Consider the following 15,122-nt stretch of genomic DNA (forward strand, 5'->3'; position numbering starts at 1 on the left):
CCGTCTCTCACCCACCTCTTCATTTACCCTCCACTCTCACACACACACACACACACACACACACACACACACACACACACACACACACACACACACACACACACACACAGCTGCTTGAGTGTGTCTAACGTCCGGTCTCCTCCTGCAGAGCATGGTGGACATGGGAAATGGCCGAGCCAGGCGGCTTTATGAAGCCCACCTGCCTGAGAACTTCATGAGACCACAGAGTGACCAGTATCCTTCATCTGTCTCCTGCATGCACCTTCATTTGCACCGCACTGTCACTGAGAGCTGACAGCGAAGCTCCATCTATCAGGTGCAGGGAAACACTTATTACTCTTGACACCTTAGAAACACAACATCACAAAGCTGAGCTTGCACCTGAGGCGTCACCGTTTACCACAGTCCATACATTTCTTTGTTTGCTTCAAAATGACCCATATAACCATCTAACCATTTGAGTCCTTTAAATTTGCTTTCATGAGTTTCGTTTTCTTCTTGATATCTCCGCTTTAGAATGGAGCCCTGTAACTCATCGCTGGCTTGAGTTTCAGCATGCAGGAATGTCAGTCATTTGTTTTGTACCATACTTCTGATATTAATATTTTTCATACATGTTTTTATTCAGTATTTAAGTAGTAGTTCAGTCTAACAGCCAGCTGGACTTTTTTATCGGCTACTTTACTTACTACATTTATACTTTATATGATGACCTTATCTGTTCGTACTGAATGGATGGAGAATGAAGATCACCAAGTATTTAACCATTATTTACTAACTTTGATAATGAAAAATGGATACAATTACAAAAAGAATAACAATTATTGGTAAATATTCCGTAAAAAACGGCTATATCAGTGATTACGTTTTAGAATATTGGATCACAAAAAAATATTTATTAGAACATAAAAATCTGCAAGTCATAAAAATAATACCTCAAACAACAACATAAATTATTTAAAATAACCATTAATTGTGAAATAAGAAAAAAAAAACTAGAACAAAGTTATTTTTCTGATGATTGAAAAGCAAAAACATTTAATTGTAAGCTTTTCAATGTTCATCCAGAATAAAAATCATGGTGGTGAAAAGTTTTAACCCTTTGTGCGCTAGAGTTGTTTTCAATGAAACATTCCACTTTGACTTCACTATTTCAAATGCTGTAGTTTGAAAATGGTTAGATATACGGTGAATGAGGAATGACAGAGTTTGGGATGGGAGTGAAATCGCACAATTTCATTACTTTTGCAGATGTTTATCTGTTCCACTGGATATACTCATCCTCATCGCTTAGTATTGATGATGATGATGATGATGATGATGATGATGATGATCATCTACTCTCCTGGTTTGTTATACTCCTACTGCAAAACTATAACCACAGTTTTCAATCTTAATTCACTCCAAAACATTCAAAGAAACATGTTTGCAAAAGCTCAGATTGAAGTTGACCACCATTTGCTTCAGTTACAGCTACAGTTACTTCACTAGGCTCCATATTTACCGCACGGCTTGTCAAACTGTTGCAATGCTGCTTGTCATAAGCTTGTGACACCGGCGGCTATACGTTTAACATTGGAAATGTAGATGTACTTTTTCTTCCATTTAAAATTTCACGATTTAAGAAAGAAGTCTGTGGTCGTCAATATCATTGATCAGCTGTTTGGCTGAGGTATAGCGCACAGTTTTGCAATTTCCACTAGGTATTGTGAATCGTAAATCGTCAGCTGATATCCAGTCTGTCTGCCATAATTCGTATCTCAGCACATCTCAGCTTCCCGGAGTTTGTTTGCAGCGTTGGGTGTGTGGTTAACACAGCAGCATATGCTCATGTTTCCAGCAGCTGCCTGAAATAAATAATCTCTCGCTCTTAAAACGCTGCTCTAATACGTTATCTTGTATCTGGCAGGCCTATTTGTGCGGGTGGTCATCATTCTTCACTCTTTTGAAGTCCATTAGTCGTCCTGACAGCAGCGCCGCCGGCTGACAACAGCAGATAACACGAGCTGCGTTCAGGGAGGATGTGGGCGTCTCCTGCGTGTGCTTCACCAACAACGCGCATCCTCTTCTTTGGATTTATAAATCTCTGAGTACCAGTTGCCCTTTTTGATAAATCATAGTTCTCGTGAGCTTCTGAGCTTTTGCGTGTAACTGGACTCTCACTGAGTCTCGATTCATGTTGAACACAGAGCAGCAACGCTCTCTAACAACTCTGCCTTTGAAGGCGTAAATGATCCAAAAAGACTTGGAGGAAGCTTTAGAGATGCCCAGTTTGTTTAGTGTGAGCGCCTCACAGTTTTGTTTTTTTTCACCAAACATTTTACTGTCCAATTTCTTCTTTGGAAATGACTCATGAGGTGTTGCCACAGCAAGTGAGCCCCTCCACCTTCACCTATCTTCAGCTTCCTTTGGTACCACCTTCATGTCCTCACTTGTCATGAAACCCAATGTGTTGTCCACCTCTTCTTCGTCTCCAACATTCTTGATCCAACAGTCTCTCATCTTCTCATGTCCAAACATCTTGTCCTTTCAAGTCGTTCACAATGACAACCTAAGTATCTTCATGTCACCATAGTCATCTCCTCCTGCCATAAACATTTGATACCAGTTGTCTTCCAACTTTTAAATGAATCACTCACATACTGTATATGCAATTGAAAATGCCTTCACAGTTGGTCATGGAGGAAAAAAAACATGCATTTTATTGGTATCTGAGTTTATTTGTTTTTGACTCCTGAAGTTTGACTCCTTCACTCAAGCGTGCAGAGCAGTGGAAGTTCTGATCCGGGACAAGTACGAGAGGAAGAAGTACTATGACAAAGAGGCTGCGGCTGCCATCGCACAGGTGAGCGTCAACAATGTGGGTTTGGTTTTAGGGGTCTAAAGTATTGGTGCGCTGTATTGCTAGCTCCAAGTTGATTGATTCATTCTGTCGGTCCTCCTTTGAGGGACAAAGAAATTAATAATATTAAAATAATATGAAATTGATAAAATGATATTTCTGCTTTTGTTTATTTCTGCATTTATGTCTGCACTTGGTCACAGCAAATGTAAATCTATTTGTAACTGTGGAAATAAAAAAATGGAGAAAATCAATAATATGTATTGTACATACAGTAAGTAAATGGATAAATGAATGAATAATGTCATGTGGAAATGCCATAATGTGAAAATGAACTAAATATAATATAAATAAATATCAAAATTACAAAATATATGCAGAAATGTGGAAATAAATGTATGAATAATATGATAAATATAATTTATTTATTCATTTATGTTTTGGTTTCTTCATGCATTTATTCATTCATTTATTTATCTTATAATTCATTCTAATATTGTCATTTTTGTGACATACTCCTCACTGCACTGCCCCAAAATGCACAACTGCCCACTCCAGCCATGTGCACACACACTTGAACACCTCTCTAAAACTCTTTTAAACCCATTAACACGCGTGTGAAATAGCACAAGCACACCTCTGAAATCTCACTCTCTTATCCGTACTAACACAAGGAATACTAAACCATGATTCCTTCCCTTATTGTGTTGGCATCTCTTTCTCTCAAACACCGGAACGCAGCTCCAAAACTGACTTTTGCTGGCAGCTCTTGGTCAGCATCCAGCTTCCTCACTTTCATCTCCTCGCCCTGAAAAGCTTCTATATTTGTAATAGCTGACCTTCCCCGAGCGCTGACACTGCTGCTGGTTATTGTGAGAAGCAGCTAAAAACAGACTCCTGATTGAAACCCGCGCTGGAACAGAATGTAGCTGTTAGAGACCCTTGAGAGTGAAGTGATGTCTGAAGATGTGCATGAAGGGACCATATCAGCGATGAAGTAGAATGTACCACCGCCGGCCTCCAGACAGATTATTCTCGTTAGACTGCATCTGAGAATCACACAGAAGCCGTTTCAACGCTACGTGAGAAATCAGCCCCACTGTGAGTGTCTCAGGTGAGCGCAGGATGGAGACATGTCGGGTGAAATTCAAAGGAGAAACGGTTAAATCAGGGCCAACGATGAAAGGATTCAAATAAAGCCATGATTGGATGTTTCAGATATAAAAGTGAGTCGGGCTGAGGAGTGAATGCAAGTGAGTGTTGTGGTGTGAGGATGATGGAGGCGAGAGCATGTGTTAGACGGAAGAAAGTTATTGAACCTTTCATCAAATCCTCTCAGCTGCACATTGTGCAACCATGAAAAAACTCAGCGAAACCTGTGGTGCCGACTCCGACATGGCAGCACCTTTCATCGTGTGCATACGCAATAGGGACAGCATCTTAGGCAAAAAAGCAAAAATGCCTTGTGCTTCAAAGTGAAGACGCTATTTTAACGCTGCAGAAATGTCTTGGTCATCATGGGGAAAACCTCTCGTGCTCAAAATGGAAAACCTCTTGTATACAAACTTTGAAACATCTCATGTGCAATAGGGAAGCGGCTGGTGGAAGTCCTGTTTGGAAGCCACTGTTGAGTCCATGGTGGCTGACACGTCTACCCTCTGAATGGCCTGAAACTCTTAAACAGTCTTTGTGCCGGAATGTTGGTTGTGTCACTGGACTCAATGTTGGGATCATGACGGAGGCCTTGCCAAAGTGCAGAGACAGTCGACTTGCTTTCATCAGTAGTGAGTTCATTCTTGAGCTGAGCGTCTACCTATGGGCTTCATGGTTATGATACTGTTCTGTTGTGCGAGTGTGTCCAGTGATCAGGTGATGACAACTGCGACAGAAACTATCCAGAATGACTTCAGAACTCAAAATGTCAGACTTGATAAAGACTCTTTCTCTGCATCTTTTATTCCTCTCTCATTGTGTCTCCCTCGTCTTATATTTTCCTGCTCTGTTTCCTCGCCTCCCTCTCTTCTTCTGAAGCGGTGCCAGCAGCCAGACTGTGATCTGGGATCCATGTCTGCTACCCACACACACGGCTGCCGCTTTTATATGCAAATCAATTATTAAAAACAACTCATTATCACTTTAAGCAGTTTTCCTGCAGATGGAGAGGAAGGCTACAGTCACCCGTGGCGATTAAAGCGTCATCTTGTTGTTCTTGCGCTGCTACTTCAGGGAGTCACATGACCATGAAGTCAAGTTTCTTCTTGTGTTGTGAGACGAGAGAAAACTCATGTTGTTTCAATTCTGCTGATTGATGTTTTCCAGCGTGTCTCTGATCATTCTCCGAAAGACTGCTTCATCAAAGCTGACTCACCTCTGAGTAAACAGAAATGATAGAAAAGTTTTCGAGAGTAGCTGACTGGTTGCACGGAGACACTCCTTAAGGCTGGAACTCCATGCACCGAATCTCAATACTGTTGTCCAGGGCTGTGAAGGTGGCTTTCCTACTTCCTGCTCTCTGCCCCAGTGACGTTTTGTGTCAGCATATTTCTGTTGTCAATAAAACAAACACAAAGTGAGCCATTTTTTGGGGATTACGTCACTATGTTCCTTGTCGGTGGCAGAGGTGGACCAAGCCGGCACCGCTGGCAGCAGTGGCACACAAACGCTATTGTGCCGACAGGACTTCCTCTCTGACTAACACAAGCAAATAAGCCAACCATCCTCCTGCAGGCTACTTGCGCTGCTCTCTTGTGACATTTTTAGGCCAATCACTGGCTCTGTCTGGTTGATTCTGCGTTGCTGAGATCCAAAACGAAGCCGACACACACACATGCACACAACATTTGTACTCCACTCATGGCAGAACAATGAGCTCCTGCTGCCGCAGTAATGGAAGTGAAGCGGTTGCACTCGTGTGCTTCACTAAGGATGAAGAACAGACGTCTCCCGTACGCTTCCCCTCTCTCTCTGTCCTATATCTTTTCAGTCAGGAGAACATTTGCTGTCAGCACTTACAGACTCCATCAAGACAGTGTTTTGAGATGGAAGGTACATTCACTTCCTGTTTTTTTTTTTCTGTAACACTCCATGGCAGAGGTGGGCAGTTACATTTCCTAGGGGGCCAGGTTATATGTTATGACCGTTGACGGGGCTGTCAAACCCAAAGAAAGGGAGGCAAGAGAAAATTGAATATAAAAATCAAGTGCTGACATCATGTGTGATTAGGAAATTACGCTTTAAAAATGCACATAAAATGTTGGCTTGTTGTGTTTTATTTAACTTAAACCACATCCGGTTTAAAGATTCTCAATGGTTCTCATACTTTTCAAAATCTACTTTCAACTCTGATGTATTTTAAGGGACAAGAAATACTCCTTAAATAGCCAATGGAAAAGACAAACAGTTAAGAAAAATAATCGAGAAAGTTATGTTTAAGTTGCATCGTAATGAACAAAAAACGCACAAGACACAAGACAAAACAACGTCAGTTTTATAGTTTTTACTCTGACTCCAAGAGGGGCACATAAATACAGTCAAGGGGCCGCGTTTGGCCCCCGGGCCGCACTTGGCCCAGGTCTGCTCTATGGTCAACTACCATCAGAGGTTGCCACTGCAAGTCTTCTTCGCTTCTCTTTATCATACTCTAGTCATTCTCATGCGTCCAAACCATCTGACCTTCCTGACTTTGTCACCCAACCCCTCCACTTTTCCTTCTGATGTACTCGTTTGTGAGCTTGTCCTTTCTAGTCACTCCCAATAACAAGCTCAGTATCTTCATCTCTGACTCTTCTGACTCTGCTTCCTGAGTCTGTAAACCAGGGAGGTGTCCACACCTGTCCCCAAAGGGCCTCAGGGGGGCAGGTTTTTCTTCCATTCGATCAAGCACACACCGTTTAGTCAATGAGGTGTCAGCTGAAAGCTGCGTGTGCTAGTTTGGTTGGAACAAAAACCAGCTTGTCCCTTTGAGGACCGGTGTGCAGCCCCTTGTTCTAATCCAGTACTTCTCAATCATTTTCTGTTGCGCCCCCTTTCGTGACCCCCCAACGTTCCGCCACCTCTGTAAATACTATAATTTGTCTATAAACTTATTATTAATACACCTCTGCATAACATAGTATCCTTGTTAACATTATAGAAAAAAATATATAGATCAACTTTCAATAAAGAATAACTTTATTAACATTGTTTTTGTCTGTAACAGAAAAGACTTAAAGTGCGTCAATTCGCCTGAAATTGAAAAAATAAATCATGAGTGGATGCGCAATTACACTTTATTCTAGTATGGCAAAAAGGTATGTTTCGTGTTCCCCCAGGTCACATGCGCCGCCCTGGCATCGCTCCATGCCCCCCCAGGGGTGCGCGCCCTACTATTGGAGAAGGACTGCTCTAATCCATGCATGATGGTAGTGACCTCTACGGACCTAAAGCTTCCCTTTCTCACTGTGATGTCAGAGTTGGCTCCACAGTTGCGTTCTTTTTTATACCTCTGCTATGTCTCTTTTTAAATTCCGCTTAAACTATTACAAACTCTCATTTTGTGCTTCGGTGCGATACTATGGCACATCTGCAAACCCCGCGAGCTATGGACAGAGTTGCCACCTCCAGTTTACTCTTGAGTATACATTCATTCTTCTACATTTGCAGTCCCACCTTCCTGTTCCGTTGTCTTTAGTACATGTCACGCCACGTTGTTTTCTGCCTGAATCTTCTTGCTTCTGCTCCTTCATCTCGGGCAGGTTGATGGTTCTGTTTCATTCTTGGGTACAGATTAAAGCAACGGCAACCGCTCTATCAGCATGTGCATGCGTGGACACTCCTTTCCACCGGGTGACGATGAGCCACGATCCACTGGTGCCGTCATTAGTTCTCCATAATCACCCCGAGTGACTTGAAACTGTTTTGAGACACACTCGTGATTTGAGCTGGCTGTCGTTAACCTTCCCTGTTCCCAGGCGGACCGCTGGCATTTCCGCTCCTTACATCACACTCAAGGTCACCCACTGACGGTGACTCAAGCAGCGAGACGGCAGCAGAGTTATGGCGCACCCCTGACGTCTAATCCCTCTGTCCCGCTATGCTCCTTCTGCTTTTACTAGTCTCTGTGTAACTATTGCACTCTGCTCCAATGAGTGTCCTCTGTGTGACTGCAGATGAAGCTGTTTCAAGCTGAGCAGTTTGAGTCGGGACATAAAGCATCTTTCTCGCCCCGATATCAGCGCCAACGATGCCACAGAGGGAGACACCTCTATCTCCCTGCTCTAATATCTCCTCGCCGGGCTCGCGCCCCTCCTCTTATGTTATCTGGCCTGTGTTCCTCTTTATCCTCATCATCTCTTTAGTGCTGCGCAGACATCTCAGCCAGCATCAAAGTCCGTAGAGAAGGACATTTTCGAGGGAGGAAGGGAATCAAAAGGCATCGGCAGAGCAAGTGGAGGGTGAGCAAACAGGCTGGATCTGTTCTTTGCAGCACCAGCGGCGCCAGAAGTCTTTGAAGGCTAAACAGTGGAGGAGGAGGAGGGAGATAGACGTGAGAGATGAAGAAATATTTTCTCCTTCTTTCCTCACCCTGCCAGATAAACGCTTTTGTGGTTATTTTCATCCTTTCTAGGTTCCACTGTGTTGTTCAGAAGCAGACACCTGAGCACACGTTCATATGCAAAACCAGATGCAGAGTCTGTTTACATGCTGGAGTGCTATACATTTATTTATAAATCTTCTAAAGCTCCTCGTTTACACTCTGATACTGAGCTGCACTTGTGTGGTTGTTGTGGCCGTCGCAAGTGAAAAAAAGCTCTCGCACTTCAGTCCTCTTGCTGCCATCCACTAATCATAACTCTTCCACCATTTATGCCACTGATGATCTCAGCAGATGCTTCAGCTCAGTTGTCGGGCAGAAAGTGAACCTTCTTCAATATAAACCCAGAGTTTCTTCATCATTATTTCCCAAGGCTTGAAAACTGTTAGAGATGAAAGTGTAATGTGCGTAGTGTGACCCAGTGTTTGGGAATTAAATTGACTGATCAGATGTCTTCTATGACATCACCAAGCAGCGGCCATATTGAATTACTTCACTTTTACAGATGTTTACGTGATTCACTAGAGATACTCTTGCTCATGTCTGAAGCAACAATTGTGATGTCTGGCCATTGTTGCCGCTACCGCTGTTTCATTTAATTTTAATTCAAATTTTAATTTTTTTTTAACTGTGCCTCCACCACGCTTTCCAGTCACATCAAAACACCAATGTGTCCTGCTTGACTTGGCGACTGAAAGTCTAAACATTACTCTTCAGAGTCTGAGTCAGTCAAATCCGCTCTCCAGATCTGTGTTTTGCACAGAACGGCAAAACTGCAGCGCCCATCTTCGTCTGGGGAGGGCAGTTTTCAATCTGTATTTACTCCAGACTTTGAGAGAAACATTCCAACGAATGCTGCTCCTATTGAAGATACACGTATCTGCCATTTGTTTGTGTCAAATAGAAGCTACATCAGGCTTCAAATTTGCAGCTTAGCTTGTTTAAATGCTGCACTGTTGCCTGTCACAATTTTGTGATGGTGGTGTTGAGTTTTGAAACTCCAACACTGCACAGTTATGTTGGGACTAGGGGTTGCGAAATGTAAGGGGATGGGTTCGGGGTCCAAGGTCATGGGTTGGCTGTCAACCTCTACAAGCAACCACAGTGGATGGTAGGATTGGTGTTACTTTGGTTGTAGGCTTTGGAGTACGGGGGTTAGTGGGACTGGTTGGGGTTAGGATTAATGTAAATATAGTAAATTGTTTGTACATTCTGATGGGTTGCTCTTTAGGGATAAACTCATTTGCGAGCTGGAGTCTAGGGTTAGTGGGGTTAAAGTTGATAAAGCTACTGCTAGCTAATAAGTGGGGTTAGTATGGCTGGGGTTAGTTGAGTCAGGGTTAGCATGATTAGCGTTATGGGGCCTATGTCATGTCATGGATTTATTAATGCCCAAGCATTAATAAATCTTCTCATCTTAATCGTTCGAGAGGCAGTTGTGGGTGTAGCCGACATGTATCGTCAAACGTGCAAGCTGGTGTTGTCCGACTGGCACGATCTGTTTTGCTCGACTAACTCTGACCCTAATTCCAGAATTGTCTTATGAGTAAAGTGCCATGTTAAAGCTGATATTATTTTGTCGCAGTTACACAGTATACCACAAGAGAAAGAAACGCCAAGGACGGTTCCTGATGTAGGTGGACGTGTGAGCTCACTTCCAAGTCAGTAGCTGTCGCTCATGTTGAGGACAGGTTAATGGAAGTCGCTTGAGCACTCAATAATGACGTGTGTGTTTGTGCTTTCCTGGCATTTACCCCACGGTGTTGTTTGAACTGTGTTTCAGCAAAAGTCAGCGGACGCTGCCGCCCCCTCCACCTCTCCCTGCGACCAGGCGGATAGGAGCAAGCAGGAGGTTTGTGCTGTTGTGTTCTTGTTTTTCATTCTGATTACACTTGCTGCTTGGTGTTGATGCATAAAGTGATCTGAACAATAGGGTCAAGCTCCCTGTTCTCACACCAGGACCTGATTATCAGCAGCTTTAAATGTACTTGAATGTACTTTTGCTGCGCACAAATCCATGCTGTGATTTTTTGTTTGTTTGTTTTGACTTTTCTTGTGAATCTGATTTTTGTTTTTTTCCTCAGAGTGGTGTATTTTCAGTCATTTATTTACTACAGTCAGTCATTTATTCACTATATCAGGCTATGGGAGTGAGGATGTGATGTTGAAGTTCATGACATGCTTGAACAACTGAAATTGTTGCACAGTGGACCTTTAATAGTGGCACTGACACAACAAAAACACATGATAGTGGGAGACCCTCGGAGACAGACTCTATTGAGCCCTACAGTGAGACACTCTCAGACATGTGGAGGGACGTGCAGTGATGGAACCATCGTAGACAGTAAGAGACACACAGTCAAACATGTATGACGGACTGAGAAGGAAACATACAAGGACTAACACAGACAGAATAAACTGGTACCGAAGGACACATATTCTGACACTAGGAGAAAGGAACAGAGACAAAAGAGAATAGATGGAGACAGACTCTGTGACAGTCTTGTACACAAAGGAGCAGAAGAGCTTCATAGACAGACAAACAGAAGATGTTTTGTTGAGCAGCAGAATGATTGGCACTTGTGTTTTTGGTCAGCAGAATTTTAAAGTCTGCGCTGCAGCCCGTGGAATGCATCAAATATTGAGAGTAAAAGGATGGATACTCAGTCCATGTTGAGTAAATGTGTGATGAAATGGAATCGCTGGTGGAGGAGTTTTGTTTCAGACTCATCGATTCCCTCACAAGTCTTGTTTCTCTGCGAGCTCGCCTACAGGCCCATTTTCTCATCTGCTATCTAGCTGTTTTTAAGCCAGCCTCCTTTATTACCTTAGATGTCTACTTCTGTTTGTTTCATCCCAGGGAAGGTCATGTGATGTTGAGATGGTCGTCTGACAGTCACATGGTGAAGTTACTGGTCAGTAATAATGACACAAGCTTGACCACCGCTGCTCCTCATCTGATGAGATCTGAGTCTTCAAAATTCGCTGTATAACCATTACATTATGACCGTCTCTGCTTAGTATCTTTTTCCTGTTGGGATTGCAACGGAAGCCTACACTGTATGACTGTATGAGTTATCTGGGTATTAAAAGCCAGAGGCAGTCAGGCAGTCGGTGTAAACAAATCTGAACAACATGTAAGCCTGTTACACAAGAAGTTTTGAGCTTCAAGTGGACCAAACTAATCAAAGCTAAATGACTGGAAAAATGGAAAAGACGGAAAAAAACCAAAAATGTCCTACTCTGGGGGAAACACTTAAATCCATCAGAAGAATAAAAACTTGCTTGATGTTACAAAAAACTGTCAAAACATTTTGAGCCTTACAGAAGTGTTTCCATAAAAATATTTGACATTGACAATAAAGCAACTGCATGACTGGATATTTAGTGTCTCTAAGTGCCAGTAAACTAGAATCTAGAATGAAAATGAAATGCTTTCCAAGGTCATAATGCGGGGTGCTTTTTTTTGTTTGTTTCATTTTTTTGCCGTCAGCATTTCGATTGCCTTGGCATCGTCCTCTGTCAGATTCTCCCCATGAGACATTTCACATCGTCATGCTGCTGCACGAGTTGGAGTTCATTCCAAACACGATTGTCCTCATCACTCATTTGCCAACCAGCCATTTGTGGATTTAGCAGATAAGCCTTTGCTGTTTACAAATCACGTAGAATTTAATGATGGCGGGGTCGTCCTTGCCCTTCACAGCCAACGTCGTAGTGGCAGAGCTATTGTTTTCCTAATGGCTGGACTGTCGACTCTGTCTGCAGAGCTGAAGCTCATCTCTCCCTGGTGCTCTGACAGTGATGAGCTGAAGACCGTCGCTCACTGAGATTCGACAAAGCGCGACAGAAGCATTAACCTGAAAATATCAACTGTGTGCGCTAATAATGTCTGCAGATTAGGACTGCGCGGCGAGTGCATTAGCTCACATTAAGGAACCACATCTAATTGTTCACAAGCTGCTATGAGCGACAGCAAATCGTTGCCTCCTGCCTGGCACCAGTCTGGATACGTAACCGCCGTTAAATGAGGACGACTTTGCTCTCTGCTGAGGATCTCAGGCTCGAGTCTTGGGGTATTAAATTGACACTCTGTATACCGTTTCATCTGAGAAGACATCTGCTGTAACCCTTCAGATGAACCGCCTGCCGCGCGTCTCGCTGGGGCTTGACAGGTGGTGACTGCAAGAAAATTGGCAACTTAGCGAGTGTTGACTCACACTAAAGTTCTAATCTAAAATAGACTCTCCTGCAGCTCAAATGAATGCCAGCGTTTACTTGGAATCAGACTTTAATGTCACCCGTAATGGACTTCACTCAGAGCGCTGCAACATTTCAAGCCTGATCGGCTTCTCTGGCTGACCAGGTGGGCTGATTGGAGATGTTTAGCAACATAAACCAAGTGGAGAGAGAGAGACAGAGATGTGGAAAACTGGAAGCAAAGGTCACGATGGAGAGCAAAATCAAGGTGGGCTCATGAGATGGAAAAGCTTGAGTCATGTCAATGCTTGTCCATGCTCTTCTGATTGTAACTGGGTTACCAGAGGGGACACCCTGGACAGCACTTCACTGGGCAGGCATAGACACCCACTGCCAGTTTAGTTACCAGCTCACCCACGTATGTTTGTAAACTGTGGGAGGAAACCATTGCAAGCCAGGGAAGAACATGCAGACAGAAGTGACCCTCTGTTGTGAGGCTGCAACATGAACCACTGGTCCAACGCGCTCAGGGTGACTCGTGTGGATGGAAAACACGAGTCACATGAGAAAATTAATTGTGAATGATTGATATTCTGGAATCATCACCACTTTTGGCAGTGGCTGACATCATCCTGCCAACATGAATGAGTTCTGATGAACAGCATTGTGCGAACAACAGTCTGTGGCTGCAAAGCTGGAGTACAAGTCAGCACAAAAAGAAATCGCAAAAAGAAGAATGACAGTTGGCAGAAAAAACATGTCTTTGAAAAGCACTTCATAAGCTGACAGGTGTCAAGATTTAATAGTGTCAACACCACACACAAGTAGCATGACTTATGCCTATTGTAATTCATGATCATCTAGTTAATCTAGTTGATAACCAAGGAAGAAAAAGTTGATATGAGGGGTCTGTGACATAAAGTCAACTGAGACGCCATTAAATGTATTTTCCATAAAGATCCGCAAAGATGCCGCTGGTTTCAACTTTGCTCTTGTTCACTGAATTCACTTGACTCATTTTATTTATTTATTTTTTATCAATGTCCACTACATCTTTTGGGAAGAAGAACAGGCTTAAACTTTCACCGGCATCATCCGTACATCTAAATTCCATTCCATCAACCTTTTGGCTTTTCTTTCTGATATTGAAGCTTGTTTATATTCAGGACATTCATCTTGTGATGTCACTGAGGCTCATCTCAGGATCTCTGTCCTGAATTTGTATTCACTTAAAATTAATTTTACACTTATTTCGTGTTTGAATTCATCAGAACCACCATTGTAGATGATTCAAAGTCATTTCATCCTGCATATCTATGCATAGTTCCAGGACCGTGTCACTGACCCTTTTTAACATTTGTGCTAGTGTTGGCTGTGTGGCGTCACTTGGATTTGTGGTTGGAGCTTGAATAAATTTTGTTCACGACCGCCAAAGACAGAGGTTTCAACCTTCAACTGCGTCATCCGCAGCTTCACAAGACATTTGACCGCGAGTTAACTTAACGCTACTTTTGTTGAATGATTCATCAGACACTGGGACAGACAGCGCTCAGCAGCCTGAGCCCCTTTGAAAGATTGGCTCTGGTTTGGTCTGAAATATTGAAGCGATTGACACGTCTGCCTCTCTTTCTTCTTGGCACAGAAGGAACGTGATAAGAAGAAAGAAGACAAGAAGTCAGACAGACATTCCACCACCAAGGTAACTAAAGTGGGTGAGGGGGAGAGTGTGCGATAGCGCCCCCCTCGCTCACAGCCCCGGGCCCTGATTCAGACAGCAGCAGCCCTGGTGGCGCGCCAGCAAAGGATGACGGTGGAGGTGATGATGTGCTGCTTGTTTAATGACCTCATCTGATCCCCAAACCCGTCTCCTGCTGTTGCCTCCGACAAACTTGGGGCTGATGTTGTTTGTTCAGCCTTCCAAACGTAATTCGGGAGTGCTACACTTCAATTTAGTGGAACGAGCAGGCGGCAGGGCCGGTGGGGGATGCGTCACTGAAGACTACTTTTTGTCGCTGCTGACTCCTAAAACAACCTGACCAGAACTCATCGCTGCAGTTTGGGTGTTATGAGCCTAAATGATCTCCTTTAGAAGCCTCCTCCTCTGGTCCTCCCTCAAATTATTATTCCCTTCAGTGCTTCTAAATTTAGAGTCCAGCAATTAAAGCTCACTGCGCCAGAAAACAGGTATCGAGGAGTGAAAGTGGAGTTCTTCTCCCATAAACACTGGAGGTCGAATGTGATTAACAGGAGAATTTTTGCTTCTGACCTTTGAGAGTCCCGTCTGCTCCCACACGCCCAAATCCTGCGGGTTAATTGGGGACGGCGCGGCGCGGTGAAGTTAGTCAGCGCCGAAGGTTGTTTGTGTGTGAGTGATGACCCGTCCTACAACCTGCCGCCTTCTGCTTTAGCTGTGAAGAATTTTAATGAAGTCATTTTTAGCACAATCTTCAGTGAGTCAGTGAGCTGAGACCGTCTATTGTCTCCGCGACACTGGATGTAGTTAGAACC

The 15,122-nt window shown here is 43.5% G+C and overlaps 1 protein-coding gene across 2 annotated transcripts in view; it reads left to right on the forward strand.

The window, feature by feature from the left end:
• The window catches only part of LOC128764524 (stromal membrane-associated protein 1-like), a 53,994-nt gene that overhangs the window by 11,718 nt on the left and 27,154 nt on the right, over window positions 1–15,122 (forward strand). The window contains exons 3-6 of one of the 2 annotated variants that reach the window (XM_053874300.1): window positions 149–234; window positions 2,767–2,845; window positions 10,198–10,266; window positions 14,257–14,313. In XM_053874300.1, the coding sequence (XP_053730275.1) occupies window positions 149–234; window positions 2,767–2,845; window positions 10,198–10,266; window positions 14,257–14,313 (291 nt within the window). The remainder of the gene's footprint in view (window positions 1–148; window positions 235–2,766; window positions 2,846–10,197; window positions 10,267–14,256; window positions 14,314–15,122) is intronic. The other variant, XM_053874301.1, reaches the window with a different exon arrangement.

Source organism: Synchiropus splendidus, chromosome 9, assembly GCF_027744825.2.
Source record: "Synchiropus splendidus isolate RoL2022-P1 chromosome 9, RoL_Sspl_1.0, whole genome shotgun sequence".
Classification (NCBI taxonomy): Eukaryota; Metazoa; Chordata; class Actinopteri; order Syngnathiformes; family Callionymidae; genus Synchiropus; species Synchiropus splendidus.